Source organism: Alexandromys fortis, unplaced genomic scaffold (genome assembly GCF_014885135.2).
Source record: "Alexandromys fortis isolate MF-2015 unplaced genomic scaffold, M_Fortis_MF-2015_v1.1 scaffold_45, whole genome shotgun sequence".
NCBI lineage: Eukaryota > Metazoa > Chordata > Mammalia > Rodentia > Cricetidae > Alexandromys > Alexandromys fortis.
This window is the reverse complement of record NW_026067926.1, coordinates 5827917-5851905: the sequence shown is the minus strand read 5'-3', so window position 1 is coordinate 5851905 and position 23989 is coordinate 5827917. Positions and strand designations below refer to the sequence as shown.

Below are 23989 nucleotides of genomic sequence, written 5' to 3'. Positions count from 1 at the left end.
ATCTAGTTGGTTGACTGTAATCCCTTACTGAGAAGATGGCTTAGTAATTCTGAATCTCCTTCACAGGCTTTTTGTTTTTGGTTTTGGTTTTTGGTTTTTCGAGACAGGGTTTCTCTGTGACTTTGGAGCCTGTCCTGGAACTAGCTCTGTAGACCAGGCTGGTCTTGAACTTCACAGGCACTTTGATGCAAAGGAAAGTCATCAACCCATTGCCGTTCTTTAATCATAAAAAAGAAATTAAGACAGTATAAACGTTGAGGAAACTCACATTCCGTTAAAACAGAAGTGATACATCTATGAAGAGGACCTATCACTGCGGCTGTCGGCCCGTGACCACACTGCTCACTTACTGCATACATACATTTCAGCATCAAGTTATGTGAGCCAGTTAGAGTGACACCAAAACAGTGCTTGTCTTCCATGACACTGCTCATGCTTCGCTGCCATTTTTCTTGTCTGGGAATTTGGGTTTTTTAGTACTCTGGAACTCCTAGACCAAGTATGGAATTATTAACACTTTATCTACCAAGAAAAGAAAAAAAAAGCCTTAAAAGTCTCATATACTTGATTTTCAAATATATAAATAAAGCGCTGGTACTATTTTAATCTTTACAATGACAACCAATGCATCTTTGTTAGGACTTGACCGAGCAGAGGCGGCCGGCGCCATGGCCCCTCTCCTGCCTTGAGAGCGGCGTCAGGCTCGCGCAGCGCTTCCCGCAGCCTCCAGCGCGCAACCTCCGGCTCCGGGTGGACGGGGCGCGCAGTAGACCCGCGGTCACCGGCTCGACGCGAGAGGGAGGCGGCCGGAGCGGAGGAGACCTGCAGCCTGCGGGATCCAGCCGGTCCCCGCCGGGAGAAGTCACCCTCCCTCCCAACATCCTTTTAGCAGTCCATTCTGTAAGTTTGCACTCACAGCCCTTAGTATTAAGCAGGCTCAGAAGATGTAGCTCCAACTGTCTTCTGGAAACACACTGTGGGACTCCTCACTTCTGAGAAAGTTGATTGTCTTCCTTCTCCTTTCCTGGGTGTGTTCACTTGTGAATGAAGTGCATATATTTATACAGCCTACCCATAGGTAAAAGATCAAAGGTATTTTTGTATATGAGTAAATACAGTTGATGGAAGAAGTATGAAATATTCTCCATTGGTGGAAGTGAAAACTTTCCTCAGTGCTTTTAATAGTTTATTTTTTTCCCTTTGAGACTGCATATATCATTCATCTAGGTTAAATTTTTAAGTTTTCCAAATATTGAGTTTTATATGGCACATATTGTCAAAAAAATTTTGAGAGTCAGTGTAGTATTGTCGCAGGAGTTTCTCTCCGTTATCCTAAAAATGCTTAGGTATCTTATTTACCTTCTCAAAATGATCTGACAGCCGTTTCTACAGGGAGCTTGCTTTTTGCTTTTTGGTTGGTAAAGACGCTAGGTATTTATAACAAAGAATCCTCTTTGCTACTGGAGTGTGAATGCTTCCGTGTGCTTTTACTCACGTGGTTAGGATCGATGGTTTGTGTGTGCACACATGTATATACACTCGTATACATAACCTCCTTTTTTATTTTGTTTTACTTTGTCCTTAGTCATTTTCCAGACTGTCCTTAAATTTATTGTATAGCCACGGTTGTGTTAGATCCCTAACTTCACAAAACCAACAAACATCAAGTTCCAGGATGTTTATATAACATACATTCTTAGTCTGATGCCTTCTTGGAAGGTAATTTAAACTGAAAAAGGGAAAGTGCTCACTGAAGTCCTCTTCTGAATGTTTCATATAAACTATAAAAGAAATTCTGATTTTTTTTCTAATACAAACATCCCTGAGTAGCCAGTGATAGAGAAAAGTGGATAAAGGAAAACAGGGCTTGTGGAATATGACCAGACTGAGATCAAATAAGCTCAGGTTTGTTCAGGAGCCCCCACGTGACAGTCAGAAGGCTCTAATTCAGCATGAAGAGCTTTAGACTGAAAGGCTGTACAAGAGCAATCCAGTTGCTATTTAGGGGACAAAAAACTGGTGAGGTTACTGTTTCCTAATAAAGTTAAAAGAAACCTCAAACATGTCTTCTAGGTCTTCCAGAGGCCAGGAAGACAGATATAGGAGCAGAGGCGAAGAAGGCTTTGGTGTTAGGCAGATGAAAATCATGATGGAAAGGAGAGAGATGGAGCACGCACGACTGATGAAAACCTTGAAGAAGTGTAAAGAAGAAAGCAGGTACCATCACTGAAAACTACCTGTGCTTAAGCACTTCCAGGCTACAACAATTGCAACAATAGATATGTGCAATTAATGAGTGACTCCCTTCCCTATGACGTATTTCTGGAGAGCAGTTTAGATTGGAGAAGCTGGAGGAAGCTTTACATTTTCTTGTCTAATCATCTTTCCACAGGAGTTTGAACACAACGATTTGGGGATTGATACCTAGTTAAGAAGACTGCTTTCTCAAAATTCTTCACTTTTAGTCTCATTTAAGCTAGTAAGCCAAAAGTGTTTGGAGAGGTTTTGACTAGTCCCTATCACTAATAATAAATAAATAATTAGACACTAATCCTAAATATATTTAGGGTGAGGATGGTTAAGAATTCCATATTTATTTTCCTTTTTTAATATTTATTAATTTATTTATTTATTTTGAGTCAGAGTCTCATGTAACCCAGGCTGTAACTGAGGCTGGTCAACCTTTCCACTTCCTAAGTGATAGAATTATGAGTATCTACCATCACACCCAGCTTTGAACTCTACATTTTGAGTACATTTCCTGGCTGTTAGAAAATATCATCGGATTTTCCAGATCTGATTGGAGCACCACTGTTGCCCTGACACAATAAGGAGCTGGTGACGCAGGACAGTCAGTCTGCCCTACTTCTTGGCCACTGCACTTAAACTATCCTTGGGCTTTCCCTCTCTAGATTTCTTTCCCCAAGAATCCTTTAAAGCCCCCCGCCTTTCTTTTTTTAAGAGTTAGTTTAATTGCAGGTCAGCAAGATGGCTCAGTGGATAAAAGCACTTGGCACAGAGCCTGATGACCCGAGTGGGGAGAGAATGGACTTTTCACAAGTTCTCCTTTCACCTCCACGTGCACACCATGGCCACCTGTGCCCACACATGCACATAAATGCACACGCACACGCAAGTAAATAAAGGTGAAGGAATTGAGAGTTAGTCTAGCCGCAGCTCTATGAAAATGCATTAGTACACTTGAGTCCTCTGAGAAGGGCCCTCATTATTACAGTTAGAAGAAAAGTAAGCAGAGAACTAGGGGAGGCCTGGCCAATACCTATAAAATGAAGGGACTCCTTCCTCGGGGTCCTCATACAGTTGGCAGATAAAATGTCTGCCAGCATTCTCACAGACAGAGTATATTAAACAGCACACTGGCCTATTTATTATATAAATAGCACACATTTATCACATTTATATTAGCATTGTCAGTGGTTGTAACAGGGGACTCTACTACTGAGCTACATCCCAGTCCCATTGTATTTTTCTATTTTTAGTTTTTGAGATGCTAGGGCTAGAATACATGCTGGGCTCTACCCCTGAGCCACATTTTCCAATCTATTTTTAAAAATCAAACAATTTTATATTTGGCTATAGTCCAGATATGTATTTTTCCAATAAAAAAATTAATATTATATCCAAGTATCCTTGGGAGATGTGAAAAAATATTCCTTAACTCTTGTATAGAACTATACTACATACTTCATAGTTTAATAATAGTAACAATTAATACAACATTCAAAGCAAATATTTTCAAGAGGTTATATTTTAATACTACTTTTAATCAACATAATTAACACAGAAATAAAAACTGTAATAGAATAGTTTGGAAAGTCTAGGTAGGTGACTCATGTCTGTAATCCCAATATTCAGAGTCTGAGGCAAAAGGATTAACCACAAGTTCAAGACCAGCTAAATATTCGGTTTCAGGTCAGTCTGGGCCTGGACTCCTGTCACAAAGCAAAAATAAATTAGTCAAAAATTAATTAACACAAAAGAAATTTAGAAAGTATTTTAAATGTTAATGCTGACAGTTACTTTTTATTTTTAAAGAAATATTGAAATTTGGGAAAAATGGTTATGTGAAATTTATCATCTCAATCTCTTTCTTATTAAATTCCTTTTTGTAGTGCTAAGAATAAAATCTAGGACCTCACACATCATGACGGAGCTCTGCTCCCACCTCTGTCTTAGTCATCTGAGCACAGTGTAGTAGTATTGATTATATTCAGAATGCTGCGCATCACTGCCAGAATTGTTCTCATTCTGCAAGAGCAATGCACAAACAGCACCCTATTTCTCTTCCATCAAACCTCCCCTTTATTAAATGATTAACTAAAAAGCACAAATGGGGGCTGGAGAGATAGCTCAGTCAGCTGGTAAAGTGCCTGCTGCACAAACTTGGAGGTCTGAGTTCAGAGCAGCAACACAGAAGTATGGTGACATGTGACCAAACCCTAGCACTAGATGAAGACGTCTGACATTGACTTCTGGGCCCCATACATGTGCATGTGTACAAATAATGCACATACACACGCGTAATTAAGACAAATACCAATGGAGGTCCAATGCACAGCTGTATCCTTACGCAAGTTCCTATAAAGTTGGAGCGGATGAATTCCAGACAGTGTCCAGAATCTTATCATTCTTGAGCACTGTGATCTCTGGGAATCCACAAAGCAGTGAGGGCAGAAGCTGCCAAGCTGAACGCAAACCTGTGTAATCGTCGCTTACCAGGCAAGAAGGAGATGGCCCCGCTGGCAGCTGAAGCCCTCCCTTTTGGCAGCAATCTAAAGATGGTGAAGAAGCCTAAAACAGCTCCTCATTAGGACTGTGAGGAAGGCCCCATGCCAGTCCTTCCCTGGTGGGCTTATAGTCTGACCGTCTGGGAACAGTGACACTAAACGTCTCATACAAAACATATCATCTCTTGGAATCCTTCCAATACCGAGGTCAAACACACTTTGATCTTTGCAGCTAGGAAAGTTGAGGTTAAAGCTGTTAACTAACATGTTGCTCCAACACTGATATGAATGAACCTGAGGAAGCCAGCAGCATGAGCATGTGGGACCCACTGACTGACCGTTCCTATTTTCTTAAACCACCTACTACAAGCTAAGGCTGCAATACTAGGAAAAGATTATTCCTGCGAGGACCAAGGAAGCAAATTGGGTTTCAGGTCCTGAACAATCCCAGCAACTAGTAGAAATGTTATTCCTAAAGTTTTATTCATTACACAAGAATCGATTGCATTAGACTCTAAGTTTGGGTACTCAAAAAGTTACATGAAAAATAAAAAAAGATAAATCTCTTAAATTTGGACAGGGGTGGCATGCTTTTAATCCCAGCACTCAGGAGGTAGAGGCAGGCAGATCTCTGTGAGTTTACTGAACAAACTGTATCAAAAGAGCAACAGAGGAAGACACCCAGCTTCTACCTCCAGCCTCCACACATACATCTGCACCCATACAAACACATACATTTACATATACCACACACATACACATATACACACATGAGCGCATGCAACACACATGATCTATAATATCCATAGTGCCAGCACTTAGGAAGCTGAGGCAGGAGTACCAGGGCCAGCCTGGAGTACCTTTTTCAGAAAACAGGCAAACAAAGGACTAAAATAAAATGGTTTTAAAAACAAAAAGTTCTCTCACCTGTTTTCCACTTGAGAGCTTTTTTGGCTCTGAAGCCTGGTATAGACCTCATTCTCCCGAGCTCCTTCTCAGGCAAGAAGTTCATGTGTGCAGTAAGGTCAGGGGTCAAATCAGGGAGGGATACAGGACACAACTGAGACAGTTGTCATGGCAGTTGGCTCCTTACCAACAGTAACAGGCCCTAGCTAAGTACAAACAGCACCACAAGGGGGCGCATTTGGAATACAGACAAGAAGAAATAAGTCAATCACTGTAATATATACAAGAATTGTGTTGTCTTGCAGTGTTTACACAATACAATAATTTAAGGAAGCTTAAATGAAAGAAATTATCAGTTTTTTAAAGATTTATTTATTATGTATACAGTATTCTCAGTATTCTGTCTGTGCGTCTGCGGCCAGAAGTGGGCATCAGATCTCTTTACAGATGGTTGTGAACCACCGTGAGGTTGCTGGGAATTGAACTCTGGACTTTTGGAAGAGCAGGCAATGTTCTTAACCACTGAGCCATCTCTCCAGCCTGAAAATATCAGTTTTCTAAGCCTTACAGCCAACCTCTCATATCCCTCAAAGGTAGGCCGTGCAGATAGAGAATTCAGAAGGCAATCATCATGGTTCCCCATAGGGATGATGTCTTCACTATTGGCTCATCCACATTTAGTGCAATGTTCATCACGCAGTAATTATTCAATAAATACTTGTGAACAAATGAGCAGACAACGAGATTTTCATGACCTTCAGTAAAGGCTCGTTCAGAAGACTTTATCAAACAGAAATCACTGTGTCAGATCTATCAGCAGTGAGGACGGTGAAGATGAAAACTGAAGCCATTTAGAGGGTCTTAATTTCTGCTGAAACCAGGTCCTAATGTATCAAAGGATGACCTTAAACTTGCTAGGCAGTCAAGGATACCCTTAACTTCTGATCCTCCCTCTCCAGCCTTCTGAGAGCTGAGATTATAGGTTTGTGCCTCTGTGCCTGTTTAGATGGTGCTGGGGATTGAACCAGGGCATTGGGAATGCAAAGCAAGCATTCTATCAACCGAGCTGGTCTGGCAACCCCTGGTGCTAATATACACTTAGAAAGAGGAAACCAACTAAGGGACACATAGACTCGGGAAACGGAAATGAATCCTGTGCTTTCACGTTTTAACCAGGAGGCCCTGAAAATCATGAATGAAGTGCAGGAACATTTGGAGGAAGAAGAAAAGTTATTCCAGGCATCTTGTGTGGATTCCTGGGATGGATGCAGGCCATGCCTGAACAGTAACTGCATGAGATTTTACACAGCTTGCCAACCTGTTTGGTCCTCTGTGAAAAATATGGTAAGAGGAAAAGGGAACTCACCATTTAGGGGTTCTTAAGACATCCAAGCAAGCTTGATTTGTAGATTGTGTTAATTTTTAGAATGGAAATGATTAATAATTTCCCTTTATGATCTGGAATCTAACACCAGTGTTACATGTTACTACCTCAGTGTTCTCCAGTTATAGTTTAGAATAACCATCAGTGTTTATTCCCCTTATTATTATACTCTGTAACTCCAATAGAAGTCAGAAGCTCTGACTTTGCATTGACTTCACTGTTTGTGGGCATGTTCCAAGTAGATAGCAAACCCATTGATGCCAGGGGTCATATTTTATGTGTCTTCCTGTGAGGGGGCTTCCAATAGACATGTCTAACTGCATTTTCAATTATAGCATTACAGCCGTTTACTCCAGACTTCTTTTATAGCTTATCCTAGAAATCATGCATTTGAATCTCTTCCTCTTTCCCTTCCTCCCTCCCTCCCTCTTTCAATTCTACACGTAGCCCAGGCTGTCCTCAAATTCAGTATGTAGCCACCACATCTGACTCTGATGATTCCACTCCTGAAGTGCTGGGTTACAGATGTGTGCCTTAACACTTAGCTTCACTGTTCTCTCCCTGTCTCGTGATTTATGGTCAAAGTCTGTTCTGGAGATGCATCCTAGGTTGACCTTGAGTCCATCATCCCCTGCTGTAGTCTCCCACGGGGTAGGACTACGGATGTGCAACACCACATCCTCCTTATGTCAGTGTGCTTCTCCTCTTCTGAATTCCTCCAGGTCTCCTCTTGTCCTGTCCATGTGTGGCCTGCAGAACTGGCGCAGTTTCTTTTTATGCCCTTTGGCTGTCTTCCAGGCAGAGAAATTCGCAGAGGGTGGTGACTCATAAAGGATGTGCTCTGGGGGCTGGAGAGGTGACTCAGCGGTTAAGAGCATTGCCTGCTCTTCCAAAGGACCTGAGTTCAATTCCCAGCAACCACATGGTGGCTCACAACCATCTCTAATGAGGTCTGGTGCCCTCTTCTGGCCTGTAGCCATACACACAGACAGATCATTGTATACATAATAAACAAATAAATAAACAAACAAACAAGCAAATAAATGTATGTGCTCTTCCCAGTAAATTCTTTGATTGGCCTGGATTTCCCTCCCCACTTCAGGAAGTGAGCCATGTATGAAATGGAATGAAATTTTCCTCTTTGTAATAGTGTATGCATAATCATAGTATTCTTCTGGCTTGGCAGTGCCACACTCAATTACAAAAGAGCAGCAGCCTCTAGGATAGGGATTGTGCCAAGTTAAATTGATGACATTGTAAAGCACAATTAATAAAAACTCAGAGACAGATATTGGGGTTCAACCTGAAGGTCAGAAAAGCAAAGCAGCCAGCCACTGGCTCTTACTTTGACCTCAGTCCAAAAACAGAAATCCTACCTCCAGGAAACCTCAGAATGAGACTGAGACTGAGAGCTGTCTCCTCCCATCTTATAATCCTTTCTAGGTCTGGGATTAACAGTGTGCACTGTTGCTGCCTGGTTTCTATGGCAAGCTAGTGTGGCTACTGGGATTAAAGGTGTGTGTCACCGCTGTCTGGTGTGTAAGGCTGGCCAGTGTGGCTGTTTACTTTTCTGATCTTCGGGCAAGCTTTATTTATTAAAATACAAGTGAAATGCCACCACACCATTGTTGATTGCATTCGCTCCACTTTTACAGCCATGGTCCTTTTCTGATTGCCAGAGTATAATGAGATGAGTGCTGGAGACAGGATATTTGGAAGTCATTCTCATGTGTGTCGGACATTTATGAACTTTTCTCAGGGCTTGTGTTTTGTAGTTGTTGTTTTCTGAGGTTGGGTCTTGCTATGTTACACAGGGTTGTCTCAACTCCTTGGCTTTAGTAAGGTCCCCTCCGGAGGAGCTAGAACTGTAGGCATGTGCCGCCTTGTCCAGCTCCAAAGTTTTGTGTCTATGAATGGAATCGGTAAACAAAAGCTGGCAGTGGAGAGGCAGGCAGTCCATCTAGACTTCTTTCTGGGACAGGCATAGGTCCTGTGCAGATCCCAGAATAGTTGTTTGCACAGCAGGAAACTCATGCTCCAGAAGTAATAGTCCATAGCTGGTGACACCCACAACATTCTAGCACTGTGCTGTAAAGACAGCTGAGGTCTGCCCAGACTAGAGGTCACGGAGCGTGACTGCTGTGTTTAAAGTTTTCATTGTAAACTTTTCACTTCTTTAGTGGAATTTATTCCAGGATTGACTGATGTTTAAGGTTATGGTGTGGGTGGATTTTAAGGCTATGGTGTGGGATTGTTTCCTTGATTCTTTCTTGGTACATCTGTTGTTGATAAAGGCTATTGATTTTTTTGTGTTAACTTTTTATCCTACTATACTTCTGACTACTATATCACCAACACCTCGGCTAACTTTGAACTCTTAATCCATTGCCTCTACTTCTCTTGGGATATAGAAGACATCCCACAGCTATAGGCTTTTTTGCCTAGCTTCTAAAGTTTTTAAATTTTAATTAATTTTGACTTATTTATCAAATAAATCTCTTTCTTTAATGTCATTCAGGTTTGCATACACGTGTGGGAGTGTGCTGCTCATCAGGAACCACCTACTTGTTTTTGTTAGTTTTTCTATTTCATTTTTAGTTTTTCTTTCATTGTGTTTTTGGTTTTTGTGTATTTGAGACAGGCTCTCGCTGTGCAGCCCTGACTGGTCTCCTATTCCAGGATCACCTGCACTGCCTCCTGAGTATTAGAATTAACCTTCTCATTGGCCTGGAACTCAGCAAGAAGGCGGAGCAAGCTGGGCCAATCAGCCCACTGATCCTCCGGTCTCCCCCTCCCCAGCCCTGGCATTATTAAATCATAGCTACCATACTTGGTTTCTTTCAAGGGTTCTTGGGATAATTGGTCCTCCTAGTTGTGGAGTGAGTGCTTTACTGACTTAACCATCTCCCCAGCCCTGTGTGGTGAAATTCCCATAGTGTTTACACGTGATTGTTGTATTCCCCTCAGAGCTGGGTCAGAGAGACCTGCCTCCAGAGATGTTACCTGAGCCAAATGGAGGAAATTAACCAGAATTTATCCGGATGTCTGAAATTTCAAAAAAGATGCCAAAATTGTCACAGTGACCTATCTGAAGGTAAATAATTACTGTTTTATCATGTCTTTCATGCGTGTGCATCGCTGTGTTCATGTGTGTGGGCACCTGAGCACACATAAGCCTGTGTATTCAGAGATCAAATAACACCTTATGTATTATTTCACAGGTTCCATCCATTGTTTCATTTTATTTAAGACATGGTTTCTCACTAACGTGGAACTCTCCAAATAGTCTGGACTGGCCAGCTAGTGAGCTGTAGGTGTATACCTGTCTTATCCTTCCCAGTGTGGAAATTACAAACACACCTCTATGTATGAGTCTTTTCTTTTTCTTTTTTTTAAGATATTTATTTATTTATTTATTTATTATGTATACAATATTCTGTCTGTGTGTATGCCTGCAGGCCAGAAGAGGGCACCAGACTCCATTACAAATGATTGTGAGCCACCATGTGGTTGCTGGGAATTGAACTCAGGACCTTTGGAAGAGCAGGCAATGCTCTTAACCTCTGAGCCATCTCTCCAGCCCCTCAAATGGGATTCTTGAGATTTGACTCAGGCCCTCACGCTTGCCTAGCAAGCACTTTATGAATTGAGCAGCTCCCAGCTCTGGTTTGCACGCTTGTTTCTATCTACAGGTGTTCCTGATAATGGTTTACAAACATTACTCAGCCAGTGTGTGTAAACTAACCCTTTCATTTTCATCAGTTCCATCCACAGTGGGTACTTAGGGATGTATGATTAAAGATTAAAGAAACACAAACATTTACAGAGGAGAAAAACAATAAGCAAATTAGGTCAGCTTCTTTTGCTACAAAGAAAGAGGAAGTCCCCTGATGGAGGGAAACTCACAGAAGTGAGAGGTAACGTGTAGATAGCCAGGCTCTAACCTTTCCTTTCTCGTCCCCAGGATCTCACATTAATATCATAAAGTAAAACACAACCTAACTTTTAAAAGTTCTGCAGTCTTTAAAAACTCCATTTCCCTTTAAAATTCCAAAGTCTCCGAACTGTGGGCTTGATTTTAAAAAGTTGAGTACTTTCTTGTTCCGAAAGGGAAGAACAAAGGAGTAAGAAAAATCAGGTCAATGCAAGACGAGAGTCCAGCAGTGTGAATCCAAATCCCGAGACTCACTCACTCTTCTGACTCCAGAAGATCTATGGGCAGCACCCATAATTCATATTGTAGCCTTAGGTGGGCTCCTCTCACACACACACACACTGCTGTGCACACATAGTTCATATTGTAGCCTTAGGTGGGCTCCACTCCACAATCATTGCTGTCCTTGGCAAATGTCTCATGGTCCTGGTATCTCTAATAACTCAGGGGTTTACATTGTACATGAGGTTGAACCTTTACCAGTGACCTCTGCCAGCCTCTGTACAGAGACTCCAACTCTTCCATATGGGGCCAAGCCTCTGAAGCTCTCTGTGACCCCTTTGTAGCCTCAAAATAAATACTACCCAGGCAACTCAAAATATAGCCTGCTCCTCTTAGACCAATTCTGTGTACTAATTCTGAGGTGATATTTTTTATTGCCCCAATGAAACAGAAAATGTCACTCAATGGCATTGCTCTCTTTTTAGTCAAAGCTGATTTAGCCCCAGTAGATCAGAATATACAAGTTCTTAGCCCGAAATTGTTTTATTAATATTTTATTTAATATAACAATTATAAAGTATAATATTTACATATTTTATAAAAGATACATGACTATTTTAACGAATTTTTTCCCTCTCTCATTAGGTTCTTGGGGTGTCAATGTTTTAATACCAGAACACATTTAAATCTGTGGTGAAGAACACTGCTCTGACGTGGGTGTAAGCACATTGAAAGTCTTTAGTAGCTGGCCTGCAACTACAATAGGTATTTGAAATTGTGGTGCACCAGTGAGCCTTTCTTGGGTTGAGCTCTTAAGCACAAAACCCATGCTCTGTGTTGTCATACTTCAGTTAACAAGGACAGTTAGCCAGAAGCAGAACTACAGAAACTAAAACTCAAGGTTAGTACATTTAGAGAGTTTCCCAGAACTGTGGACTTTGATGGATTAGATCTTTGTTTTCATTTTGGCAGGTGGTGCTATCTACTAAAGAGTACAGTATGAATGATACTTCCATCATGGAAATAGTTGTGCTAAAGTCTGGGAGCCTGCTCCAGTGCCACCCAAGTGAGCTGGTCCCTCCTCCATTAAATAATAATCAGTATAATCCCCAAAAATATACCCCAAAGGTCAATCTAATCTAGGCAGTTCTCCCAGGTGATTCTAGGCTTTGTTTACAATTAAATCTAAATAGGGTAAGTTAATAAAATCAAAGCTCAGGAAAGACGAGGTTTCTTTAACTGCAAAGTTATAAAGCTCTTGCATTCAGCTTCCTCACAAAACAAAGACTGCTGAAGTGTTTCTACCAAGAGTAAGAGTCACAATACAATCAACAGGAACCTTTATCCTCTCTGCTGCCTCTCCTCTGCCCTTCATCAGCGAGTGAATCTCAGCCAATGTAGCTCTTTAGAAAAGAGGAAGGACAGAATTCTCCTGCTCTTGAACACGGTGATGTAAAAGACACGCTGGCTTTTCTGTGTCATTAGAGGGACTGGAGAGATGGCTCAGGGCTGAAGAGTGCTAACTGCTCTTGTAGAGGATCTGAGTTTGCTTCCTAGCATCCAAATCCTGTGGTCCACAGCACCTGTATCTCCAGTCTTCATGGGCATCTACACTCATGTGCACACAAATACCCCTGACACCCCACATAATTAAAAACAATAATTTTTAGAAATAGGATGTCACTAGATATACCATAATAAGAATCAAGGTTACCACTGAGTTGTAACGTTAAGGATGCGTTTCATACCCTTCTCTGTATTTTCTAATATTTTCCTTATAAATAAACATGTATGCATACACGGAATGATACTGAAACTTATAAAATATTTTTTAAATTTATTTAACTTTTCAATGTAGCATTTGTTTGATTTAATCACACTGCTTAGACTGGGGGTATAGTTAAGGGCAAGCAGGAAGTCCTGGGCCAGGGTCATACAACAAAAACAAAAATATCATGAAAAGCAAACTATTTCTCACCCAGCTAAAGTCTAACACAGTGTCATATGTTTAGAATCTGAGCATCTAGGAGGTAAAAGGAGATGGATCAGGCATTCAAGACTGCCTCTGGCTCTATAATGAGATCAAAGTCAGACTAGACTACATTAGACACTCTCTCAATAAGTACCCCCCACCTTCTCCCCCACACATGCATGCATGCATGCACACACAGCAAGCAAAAGCAAATCTAAACACCATGCTTAAGATAACTATGTTTACAGAATAATGTTCTCTGCTAATGAAACATCTTTGTGTCCTGACTCAATGCACCACAGATTCCTAAGCCTTTGCATGCTCTGAAATTCAAGAAGAGCGGGTCTTTATTCTAAAACTAACAGAAAAAGATGATTTTAATAGTTTGCTGAACTATACCCAATGTAGCGCGAATTCTAATTGATCTTAATAATAAAAACCCGGAGTCAGATCCTAGGGGGTGAAAGGTGACAGATGAGAGAAGCAGAGCAGCCAGCTACTAGTTCTTCCACTGAATCTTCAGACCTAATGGGCAGTCCTGTCTCTACAAATCGTCAGACTGGATGCTGTCTCTACGAAACCTCAGACTGAATTCTGAGCTGTCTCCGTCTGCTTTATATTATTCTTTCTGCCCAGTCAAATCACTTCCTGGCTCCAACTCCCTAGTACTTGGATTAAATGTGTGAATCACACTGTTTCTCTTTTAGACTAACTCGAACTCACTTAGCAAAAGGTGGCCTTGAACTCACAGAGTTTGGTCCGCCCCTAACTCTCAAGTGCTGGGATTAAAGGTGTGTGCTGCCACTGCTCAGCCGCTATGGCTACTCGTGGCTTAGCTCTGCCTTCTGATCTTCAGGCAAGCTTTATTTGTTAGATCACAAAGAAAATATCACCACATAGCAATGCAGTGTTTATATAGTTAACCAGGCCTCTTAAGCATCAATAATGCTTCTTTCCCCATGTTGCTTAGTGTTACCAGCCTGGGATCTTATTTCTCAGTTCCCAGGTATACTGAATTTGTAAAGGGCAGGTTCCTTGCACTGTTGAACAAGAATGCGAATACTTGCTGTTGTTCCCCCCCCCCCCTTCTCTGTTTCATTCTCTCTCCTCTTCAACCAACTTCAGAGGAGTTTTCTCAGCCCCTCTTTTAGAAAGGACCCACTAACTATATGGGATTACCTGTTTCTGCACACCCCCTCAACCACACGTCTACCCCACCTTGGAATTTGTGTCAGAAAATCTCGACATCTCGAATTTGTGTTGCTAGAATATGTTTTGGAAAATACTACTTTTCATGGTTTGGGTTATAAACTACTGTGCCCCACATCCCTAAAGTTTTGGTTACCTAAGGCTGGTGCAGTTTATTCCCCCCGAATTGTTGACTATGAGATGCTGTTTTATCATTTGGAAATGAGGATAACAGATGCATTTCAAATAGGTCTTTTAAGCATCAGGCAAATGGCCTGAAGTATCAGTGACTTTCATTATTCAAGCATTTTAAAAGTCACTTGTAGGGTTGTGTACTGAAGAAATGAGGAGAGCAAAGGAGAAAGAAAGAGCCCTGTATTCCCAGTGGCCTAAAGACTTTCTACTAGTCCCCACCTCATACAGTTTCCCTCACCTTTAGACTAGGTATTAAGCTTTGAACACTTAGGCCTTTGGAGAATATTCCAGATCCAAACTATAGCAATTAATAGATGTGGCCTTTATCAGGCAATACAGGTAAGTGCAATGTAACTTGGTTGTCATGGAGATAAAATACAAGGGAACAGATGTCCCACTGTGATCCCATACTGTGAAAGCATATTTTTAGAAAGCAATTTATTTTAAAACTATGAAGAAGGACATAACAAAGCTCCATGGACCCAGCCAGCACTTACATTGGAATTAGACATTAGAAAAGGAGAGAAGCCTGAGTCACTCCTCCAGGTCGAAGTCCTTTTACCCCACAGAAGAGCCCTCAGAGCCCGCTTCGAGCCCTAGCTAGAGCCTAAGGGCAAACAGAGTCCAACAGCTGCATTTGAAGGCTGGATTGCTGTGTAAAGACTTTTAATGAAATCCTGCTCCAAGACTGTGAATAAGTAAATAAAGGAAGTGAGGGGAACACAACTCAGTAGAGCACTTCCCTTGCGTGCACAAAAGCCTAGGCTCCACCCTCAGAATCGAGTAACCAGCAGGCTAGAGTTCAAGGGCAGCAGCCAGGTGTGGTGACCTAGGCCTCTAATCCCAGCCTTGGGGCTGGTGACTTTCCGTGAGTTCAAAGCCAGACTCCTCCACACAATGAAACACTGTCTCAAAACAGAACAGATGCAAATGGTTAATTTAGATTCAGCATTTGTGTCTTTATTTACATATGTTCTCACATGTGTACGCTTGTATGCATACACATTACACATATACATACACCGTACTTAACAGTGCTTTGGTTTATGAAAGCTTGACCATTAGTTTAGGCTCGTCCCACTAGTTCTTTTTTTTATTTTTTTTTTGTTTTTTTAAAGAAAACAATCTTTTTTATTTTACATACCAATCCTAGTTCCCACTCCCTCCCCTCCTTAACAGTGTTTTATGTTTAAAATTTTTTACATCTGCAGATTATAATTTTAAATTTATTACTGATGAACAAGATGCAGTGGCACACACCTGTAATCCCAGCTCTTAGGACGCTAAGGCTAGAGAATCAAGAGTTTGAACCCAGCCTGTGCTATAACAGATGTTATTCTTTTTTAACTATATGGTGGGAGGGAAGGAAGGTCCCATGAGTGCTAGCCGTCCCACGAGGGGCCGCTGTGGGGATTTTTTTTTTTTTTTTTTTTTTGCTGTTTTTCAAAGTTCTGCTATTACAAAACACAGAGTCAGAAAACTGAGGAGGGCATGGTAGCTCATATGCCTATAATCCCAGCACTTGAGAGACAGAGCTGAGAGGGATAGAAAGTTCAAGACCAACCTGACTGGCATAGAAAAGTTCCAGGCCAACCTGGGCTATCAAGTTAGAACCCATTCCCCTTACCAAAAATAAAACAAAGGCAACTGTCATACATTTTATCTATCTATTATTTTATGAATAATCCCATGGCTATAGTTATAATATCATATTTGATATTGCACATGTAAGATAAAATGTTTTTCCAAATATCACTAGACATGATTTTAACTGTTTTATTATTCTTTTTTTGTCCCAATCTTAACTAGATTCACTATAGAAATTTCCGTTTTCTCACACCTCCACTTGTGCTTATATATTTAAATTCCCCCTTTGATGGGATGGAGAGAATGTGCAGTGGAAGGGACAAAGCAGAGGCTTCTGCTTCAGTCGAGTTTTTTGGGCAAAGGGCTAACGGTCAGCAGGACTCCGCACTGTCCAGCAGGCAGTCTAGTCCTGAGCCACACACCCCAAACTCTGCTCCCCTTAAAATATAGGCGGTAGGCATGTGAGATCTTAACAAGAAGTTCTTTTCTTTATCCACCCACTTCTGCTCTATAAAACCATATAAATAACAATTCATTAAACCAGGTCTCATTTGAAGGTGATATCGGCAATAATTCCTTACTACAAACAACAAGCATTAACTAAGAACTCTAGGACTTAAGCCTACACCACCCACTTCTAAGTTTCTGGACCTTTTCTTCACTATTTCTTTACCTCCTTTTTAGACTGCCCTGATGTACCTGAATTCCTTGAGGCTCTGAAATTAGTCAATATATCCACTCAGCAATATGATCAGATTGTTTGGATGGTCCAGTATCATATGGAAGACATCACATATCTGATGGAAAAAGATGCAAGAGCAGTTTGGATGGGTGTCTCAACTAGCAACCCATAAACCAGTGACTGTGGGCATCTTTAACTCAACAAAGGTAAGGACCCCAGAGCAGAAATGACGTGTGTTATCTCTATTCTGCTAGTTACTGACTACAGCTGACTTTGGAAACAAGCTGAAGAGGAATATGTGTTACTCCACGGTGATTGTATCCAAGCCCATTTGGCTTAACACAGTTCATGGTCTAGAAAGATGGCTCAATCTTTTAGATCAGCTACCCATAAGGCTGAGGTAGGAAGGTCTTTAGTTCAAGGCCTGAATGGGCTACGTAATGAATTCTGTGCCGGCCTAGACAACTTAGTGTGACCCTGTTTCAAAACATAACAAAACAAAAATACTAAAAGGGCTAGAAATGTATCTTAGTGGTGGATTTGCCTAGCATATCTGGGTTCCGTACTGAGTGGGGATGAGGTCGTAAAATACAAAAGTATTTTAAATCTAAAATGACTAATTCTTCTCATTGTGATAGGGTTGTAGCTGATAGTGACAACCTTCAACTGGCTAATACAGATTTTAAGAAAGAAGACTTGTAGGTAAAGTAGAGTTCAGAATTAGACACCAGGGCTGGAGAAATGGCTCAGTAACTAAGTGCATTTGCTCCTCTTGCAGAGGACCCAGATGTGATGCCCCGTACCTTCCTACCTACTGCTCCTGGGCGTCTGATGCCCTCTTCTGGCTTCCTGAGGAGTCAGGCCTGCGAGTGATGTACAGACATAAATTCAGGCAAAACTACCATTGCATAAAGTAAATAAAAAATTTAAATTGGACTCTAAAACTTAACAGTTTAGAAAGATTGGGAAAAAGGTTCTTAACCTTTCTAGGCCTGTTTTCCCACTAAGATGGGAACAATGGAAGTCACCTGGAAATGTTTGTCTGTAAAGCCAGTGAGGCTCCTTAATTTTTTAAGAAGTAAATTATAGCACTTACTACTTTTTTTTTTTTTAGATTTTATTTATTTATTATGTGTGCAGCGTTCCTTCCATGTGTGCTCACATGCCAGAAGGGGGCGCCAGGTCTCATTATAGATGGCTGTGAGCCACCATGTGGTTGCTGGGAATTGAACTCAGGACCTCTGGAAGAGCAGTCAGTGCTCTTAACCACTGAGCCATCTCTCCAGCCCCAGCACTTACTACTTTTTATACAATAAACTAAGTCACCTTACGAATTAATATCAGGGCTGGAGAATTAAACATTGGTGGCTCAGTGGTTAAAGCAATTGTTGTTCTTGCCGAGGATCCAGGTTTGGCTTCAGGAAGTACATGGTGGCTCAACCATCTATAACTCCAATTATATATAGTTCCTAAAGATCTGACACCCTCTTCTTACCTCCTCAGGCATCAGGCAACACACATGCTTGGTGCACAGACCTAATGTAGTCAAGGAACCCATATGTATAAAGTAGACTAAAAAAGTTTTAACATTCAATATCCTCTGAAAACATACTTAAATTGCACCTGTGCTGTGACTCCCACATTTGATCCCTAACTCTGCTGCATAGAACTATGGCTGACTTTTTATCCTGAGCCAGACATCCCTATGACCATGCACAAATTGCCTTAAGTCCACAAAAGTGTACATTGATTTTTGTGGGGTTAGCATTGAGGTAGAAGGATCCTAAAAAGACCTGGGTACAAGAAGTCCTGGGCTTACCAACTAAATCTTCAGTGCTCTGTGTAGTATGTGGTGTTCTGTAGAGGAAAAGAACTGGTAGAGTGAATAGATATTACACAGGGTTTAGTACACTGACTGACATGCTGTGCTCTGGGTAGTTTAACAGTGGCGGTCTGCGTATTCAAGAGGTTGAGAACCAGTAGCTACTGATTCCACTAGGATAGACGCCTCAGCAAGCCCTCGCTAGTGTTGAAGGCAGGGGGATTCTTGGATTCTTACATTGGAAGCTTTGCTGTCCACAGATGATAGCAGTGGTTGGTGGTGGCCGCTACAGTGGTTGTGGTCACTAGAGTGCTGGCGGCTGCAGTGCTGGCTGCTGTGGCAGCTGTGGCTACAGTGCTTGAGGCAGCAGCAAATCAGTTGCGCTCACCAGAAAGGAGTGAAAGCAGGCAGGCAAAAAGGAACAGTTTTCCCCTCAGATCTTTACATGAGGGCAGCTGCAAAATGGCGCCTCCCATGCACAGGAGGGTCTTTTCCCCTCCAATTAATCTCTCCAGGAAATGCTATCAGAGACCCATCAAGAGGCATGTCTTTTAGTTGATTCCAGATCCAGGGAAGTTGATATCAAGGCTAACCATCACAGGTTCCTGTACCAGCTCCTGTTCCAGCCACTGTGGTCTAGAACTCCCTGCTGCACCCAGGTGCAGCAAGAGATGGCTTGCCGCAATGTTCTTATTTGGCATCCCTCTCTCCTCCCAGGATGCTTTTCTCATCCTCATAAGGGTTTTACCCAAGGGCATCCCTTTAGCAATCAACTCACATTGGGACTCAGCCTGTTTTGAGGGAATCTGACCTTTTTCTTTTTGTCAACCTGCAAGTTGTAGCATAATTTGAAAACTAAGTTTAACTACTCATAACAACAACCATGTTAAAAGGGGGGAGGGTTGAGTGTTGTGGCAGATGCCTGTATGTGATCTTGCCAGCACTGAAGAGGTAGAGGCAAGCCTTTAATCCCAGCATTCAGGAGGCAGAGGCAAGCGGATCTCTGTGCCAGCCTGGTCTACAAGAGCTAGTTCCAGGGTAGGCGCCAAAGCTACAGAGAAACCCTGTCTTGAAAGAACAACAACAACAAAAAGTGTAAAGAGGTAGAGACAAGAAGACCAGGAGTTCAAGGCTGGCCTCAGCTATGGAAGACTCTGTCTTAAGAAATCAAAGCAATCCCAAAGTGGGAATGCACACCTATACTCTCAGCAGTTAGAAGCTGAGGCAGGAGAGTCTCAGAGAGTTCAAGGCCAGCAGGGGGATATAACAGGGACAAGGCTATCCAGGGCTACAGAAGATGACTCCGGCTCACCCCCATATGTGAAGATCTAGGCTCCATCCCTAGCATCACAGGTTGTGAGGCAGATGGGATGAAAAGGAAGTGAGGGAGGAAATGGAAGACAAAACCATTTTCAAAGAAATGAGGCTTTATCTACCGTACAATTCTGGAGAGTGGAAAGTCCAAGATTATTTTCTTAGCTTCTAGACTGGGTCGTGCGTTGCTCTGTGCATGCCAGGAAGGAGAAGGCATCAGTGTGTGGAAAAACGCGTGCTTGCTAACTATGTCTGTGTGGGTGTGCAAACTGGAATCCTGAGGACAGCTAGGAACATCAAAGGGAAACATCAAGCGAGTGTTGGGAGAGCACAGGAAGAACGAATGGGGCCTGGTAAAGGGACTTTATTAGTCAGGCTTGCCTGCTATAGTGATCCTTCTGAATCCTGAGAGGTTTAGTGAGGCTTAACACCAACAAAAACCTCATTAGTGAACCTAGGTTCTGCTTTGTGTCACATCTGGGCTCATCTGCAGAACACTTGCTTGGGAACTTTGTGATTGTTTGTCTCTGCTGAAAAACAAGTTCCATGAACCAGGTCCTTGCCTGTCTTTTCCTTGTTGACATAAATAAGCAAGGCATTGGGATAGAGATGTTTGTTGAATGAGTTCACTTTTTTGGGGATCATTTATTCTGGCTTAGCTTGTATTCCGTAGCCAGAAGGACCCTTTCCATCAAAACAAGGTCCTCAAAGAAGGTCATGGTGAAGGATTTTATTTCATGAGCGTGGGAGACCCTACTCTTGGTTCTTGATCAGCTGATCTTGGGTAGAAAAATAAGATCAGACTCAACCTAGAGAAAACTAGCACAAAAGTAACATGCAACTGGATAGTCTGGGATGTGTTCTGCCTAGGATTCTGCTAGCGGCTAAAAAGTATGTGGGCACTTTTTGGTTGGAAAAATGTATATATTTGACTGGTTTTCTGAAGGCATACTGGCATCCTGCATTATGATAGACAATCACATTCAGTCCCATTCAAAGCCCCAGAAAAAGTTTCCTGAAGGAAGTCCTGCAGTTCCCTGACACCCATAACCTCAACCCACTCAGTCCCTCATCTCTGTACATCTAGAAGTGTTCTCCTCAAATGAATACCAGCCCATCTACTGTTTTCTCTGCTCAGACTTCTGACAGTGCACCCATGTCTTTCCAAACAACCATCAGAAAGTACATAGTACAACCATAGAAGAATTCAGCATACAGTATTGCTGTGGGACAGTGCTCTTGTACCCTGTAAAGATTTGTCACGTGTGTTGGTTTAATAAAATGCTGATTGACTAGTAGCCAGGCAGGAAGTATAGGTGTGGCAACCAGACTAGGAGAATTCTGGAAAGAGGAAAGGAAGAGATACAGTCACAAGCCAGACTCAGAGGAAGCAAGATGAGAATGCCATTCTGAGAAAAGGTGCCAAGCCATGTGACTAAACATAGATAAGAATTATGAGTTAATTTAAGTTGTGAAAGCAAGTTAGAAATAAGCCTGAGCAGTAGACCAAACAGCTTATAATTAATACAAGCCTCTGTGTGTTTATTTGGGACTGAATTTGGGACCAGGTGATACAGAAACGTTTATTTACACAGTATTCAAATATGCCACATTTACGTGTTGTGTATTTTTAGCTGAAGGAAGTAGGGAGATTGCTCTCATTGTGTCCTACCTTTCACATAAAGCAGGCCTTATAAGAATTCTTTGACCGACGTTTCCTGGAAAGAGGACTATCACAGAAAGCCCTACCCTGTTAAGAGTCAACACAAACCTGAAAAGACAGGTGTTGCCAAGTCCCACCCTCTTCCCCACAGCCATGAGAGCAACTCTTATCCTCAGTCATTGTCTACCCAACTGCCCTCCACCCCCCAAAACCAAAACCAAAAAATTATAGTAAAGTAGGGAAGTCTTCCTTTTAGGCATTGGGTGCTACCTGAAGATATTCTTAGCCTTTGGCCTGAAGTCCCCTGTGTTATGTAAACATATTAATAAACTTATTAATAAACTTCTATTAACCTCTTTGTTATACAGCTTTAGTGATGACGTTGTGATAGGTAAAGAAAATATATTTCTTTTTTCCCTCCTTCATAAAGGAGGATCTGACTTCCCAAAGGAAACACTAATGATTTGGAAGAACTGCATTGCACTAGTAAGAGTTTGGGTGGAGAAGCAGTGGGGTGAAGAGTTGATGTAGGAAAAGCCAGACTAACTTTGTGTTGAACTAAATAGATTTTCAGTTTTCTGTTATCCTGTAACTCACTGCATTTCAGCTCACAATTATACAGCAAGAATACCAATTTCCCACTACTAAGCTTGTGAAATGTTTCCCATGATACTTGTAGTTAAGCCAAAATGGCCAACCATTTCTATAAACTTCTTTTGAAATTTGAATTTTTTTACAAAACAAGACTACAAAGAAACATTTGACAGTATCTTAGATAACTAAATAAACAGGGCTGCAAATAAAAGATGGTTATGTAATCTCTTATAGTACATATTCCATCATAAAATTTTTATTTCTATTACAATTATTTTATTTTATGCATATAGTGTTTTGCTTGCATGTATGTCTTTGTACTATGTGGGTGTCTGGCGCCCACAGAGGCCAGAAGAGGAATTAGACAGTTGTGAGTTGCTATGTGGTTGCTGGAAACTGAACCTGGGTCCTCTGGAAGAGCAGCCAGTGCTCTCATCTGCCGAGCCTTCTGTCCAGTCCAACAACATAGACATTTTGAACTGGAGCTTTTGATGCTGAGTTTTAGCACGGAGACAGGAGAATGATGGATGGTGTCAGTCTCCTTCCACTGTGACCGTCAACTTAGGATGCTTTATTTTGGCTGAAGGCTTCAGAACATGGTTGCTTGTTCTAGTCGCCTTCTTGTCTTGGGGGAACAGCCCCTGACTCTGTCATACACACCATGCTATCATGTCTCTCTGCAGTGAAGTTAGACCCTGCTTGCTCATAGCTGGGAAGAAGCAAAGAAAAACAGGGAGCAGTCAGGATCCCAATGTTGCCTTCAAAAATGACTACTTCTGGTCACTAGACCCCACTTGGTCAGCAAGTCTTTTAATACATAGGCCTTTGCGGGGGATTCTTACCCAATGCATACCATATGCAAAAATGACAAACGTGAGATGCGGGGCGGGCGAGGGGGACAAATACAGGCTTGGGCTGGGTTTATCGCTCAGGGGTGGTGTGAAAATGTGGGAAGTCTGGGTTCAATTCTCAGCAGAAGAAAAAGTTGGTAGTGTTTAGTACATCTCAGTAGAGCCCCAATCCTATTTTTCATATTCCCAGACATAACCAAAATTTAAAAAGTTTGTTGGGTACCTACAATGTACTCAAAGTGGTAGATACAGATCTCTTGTTGCACGTACAACACGTGTATCAGTACACTTTGTACTCATCAAATGGTTCTACTCACCAATGTTTACCTTTGAAGCCTTCCCTTAAAACTGAAAATGAGGCATTAAAATTTGAAAAGTTGAGCAGAGTGGTAGAGATGGCTTAGTCGGTAAAGGGCTTGCCACCAAGCTTGTTAGCCTGAGTTGTCCCACACTTCCAATGTGTGAGCAGAAAGAAACCTATGGAGCATCTGCACGTATGCGCGTGCAGACGGACACACACACACACACACACACACACCCCTCGCACACTAAATGTACACACTATAAAGAATGCTTGAAAGTCCATCATTATTTTTAACAATGTGCATCTTCGTGCTGGAGAGATGGCTCAGAGGTTAAGAGCATTGCCTGCTCTTCCAAAGGTTCTGAGTTCAATTCCCAGCAACCACATGGTGGCTCACAACCACCTGTAATGAAGTCTGGTGCCCTCTTCTGGCCTGGAGACACACACGCAGACAGAATATTGTATACATTTAAAAAAACAAACAAACAAACAAAAAAAAACAATGTTCACCTTCTCACACCCAGGATGGTCTTGTACTTGATGTGAAACAAAGGATTGTCTTAGGCGCACGCCTTTAATCCCAGCACTCGGGAGGCAGAGGCAGGTGGATCTCTGTGAGTTAG

The 23989-nt window shown here is 41.9% G+C and overlaps 1 protein-coding gene across 1 annotated transcript; it reads left to right on the top strand.

Moving 5' to 3' along the window:
• The first annotated feature begins 2062 nt into the window (after positions 1-2062).
• Clul1 (clusterin like 1) lies at positions 2063-17747 on the top strand. The gene is given in 5 exon segments (XM_050143147.1): positions 2063-2212; positions 6825-6998; positions 10006-10132; positions 16821-16942; positions 16944-17747. Coding segments are annotated over 5 exon segments (678 nt in total). The 3' UTR covers positions 17049-17747.
• The last annotated feature ends 6242 nt before the right edge of the window (positions 17748-23989 follow it).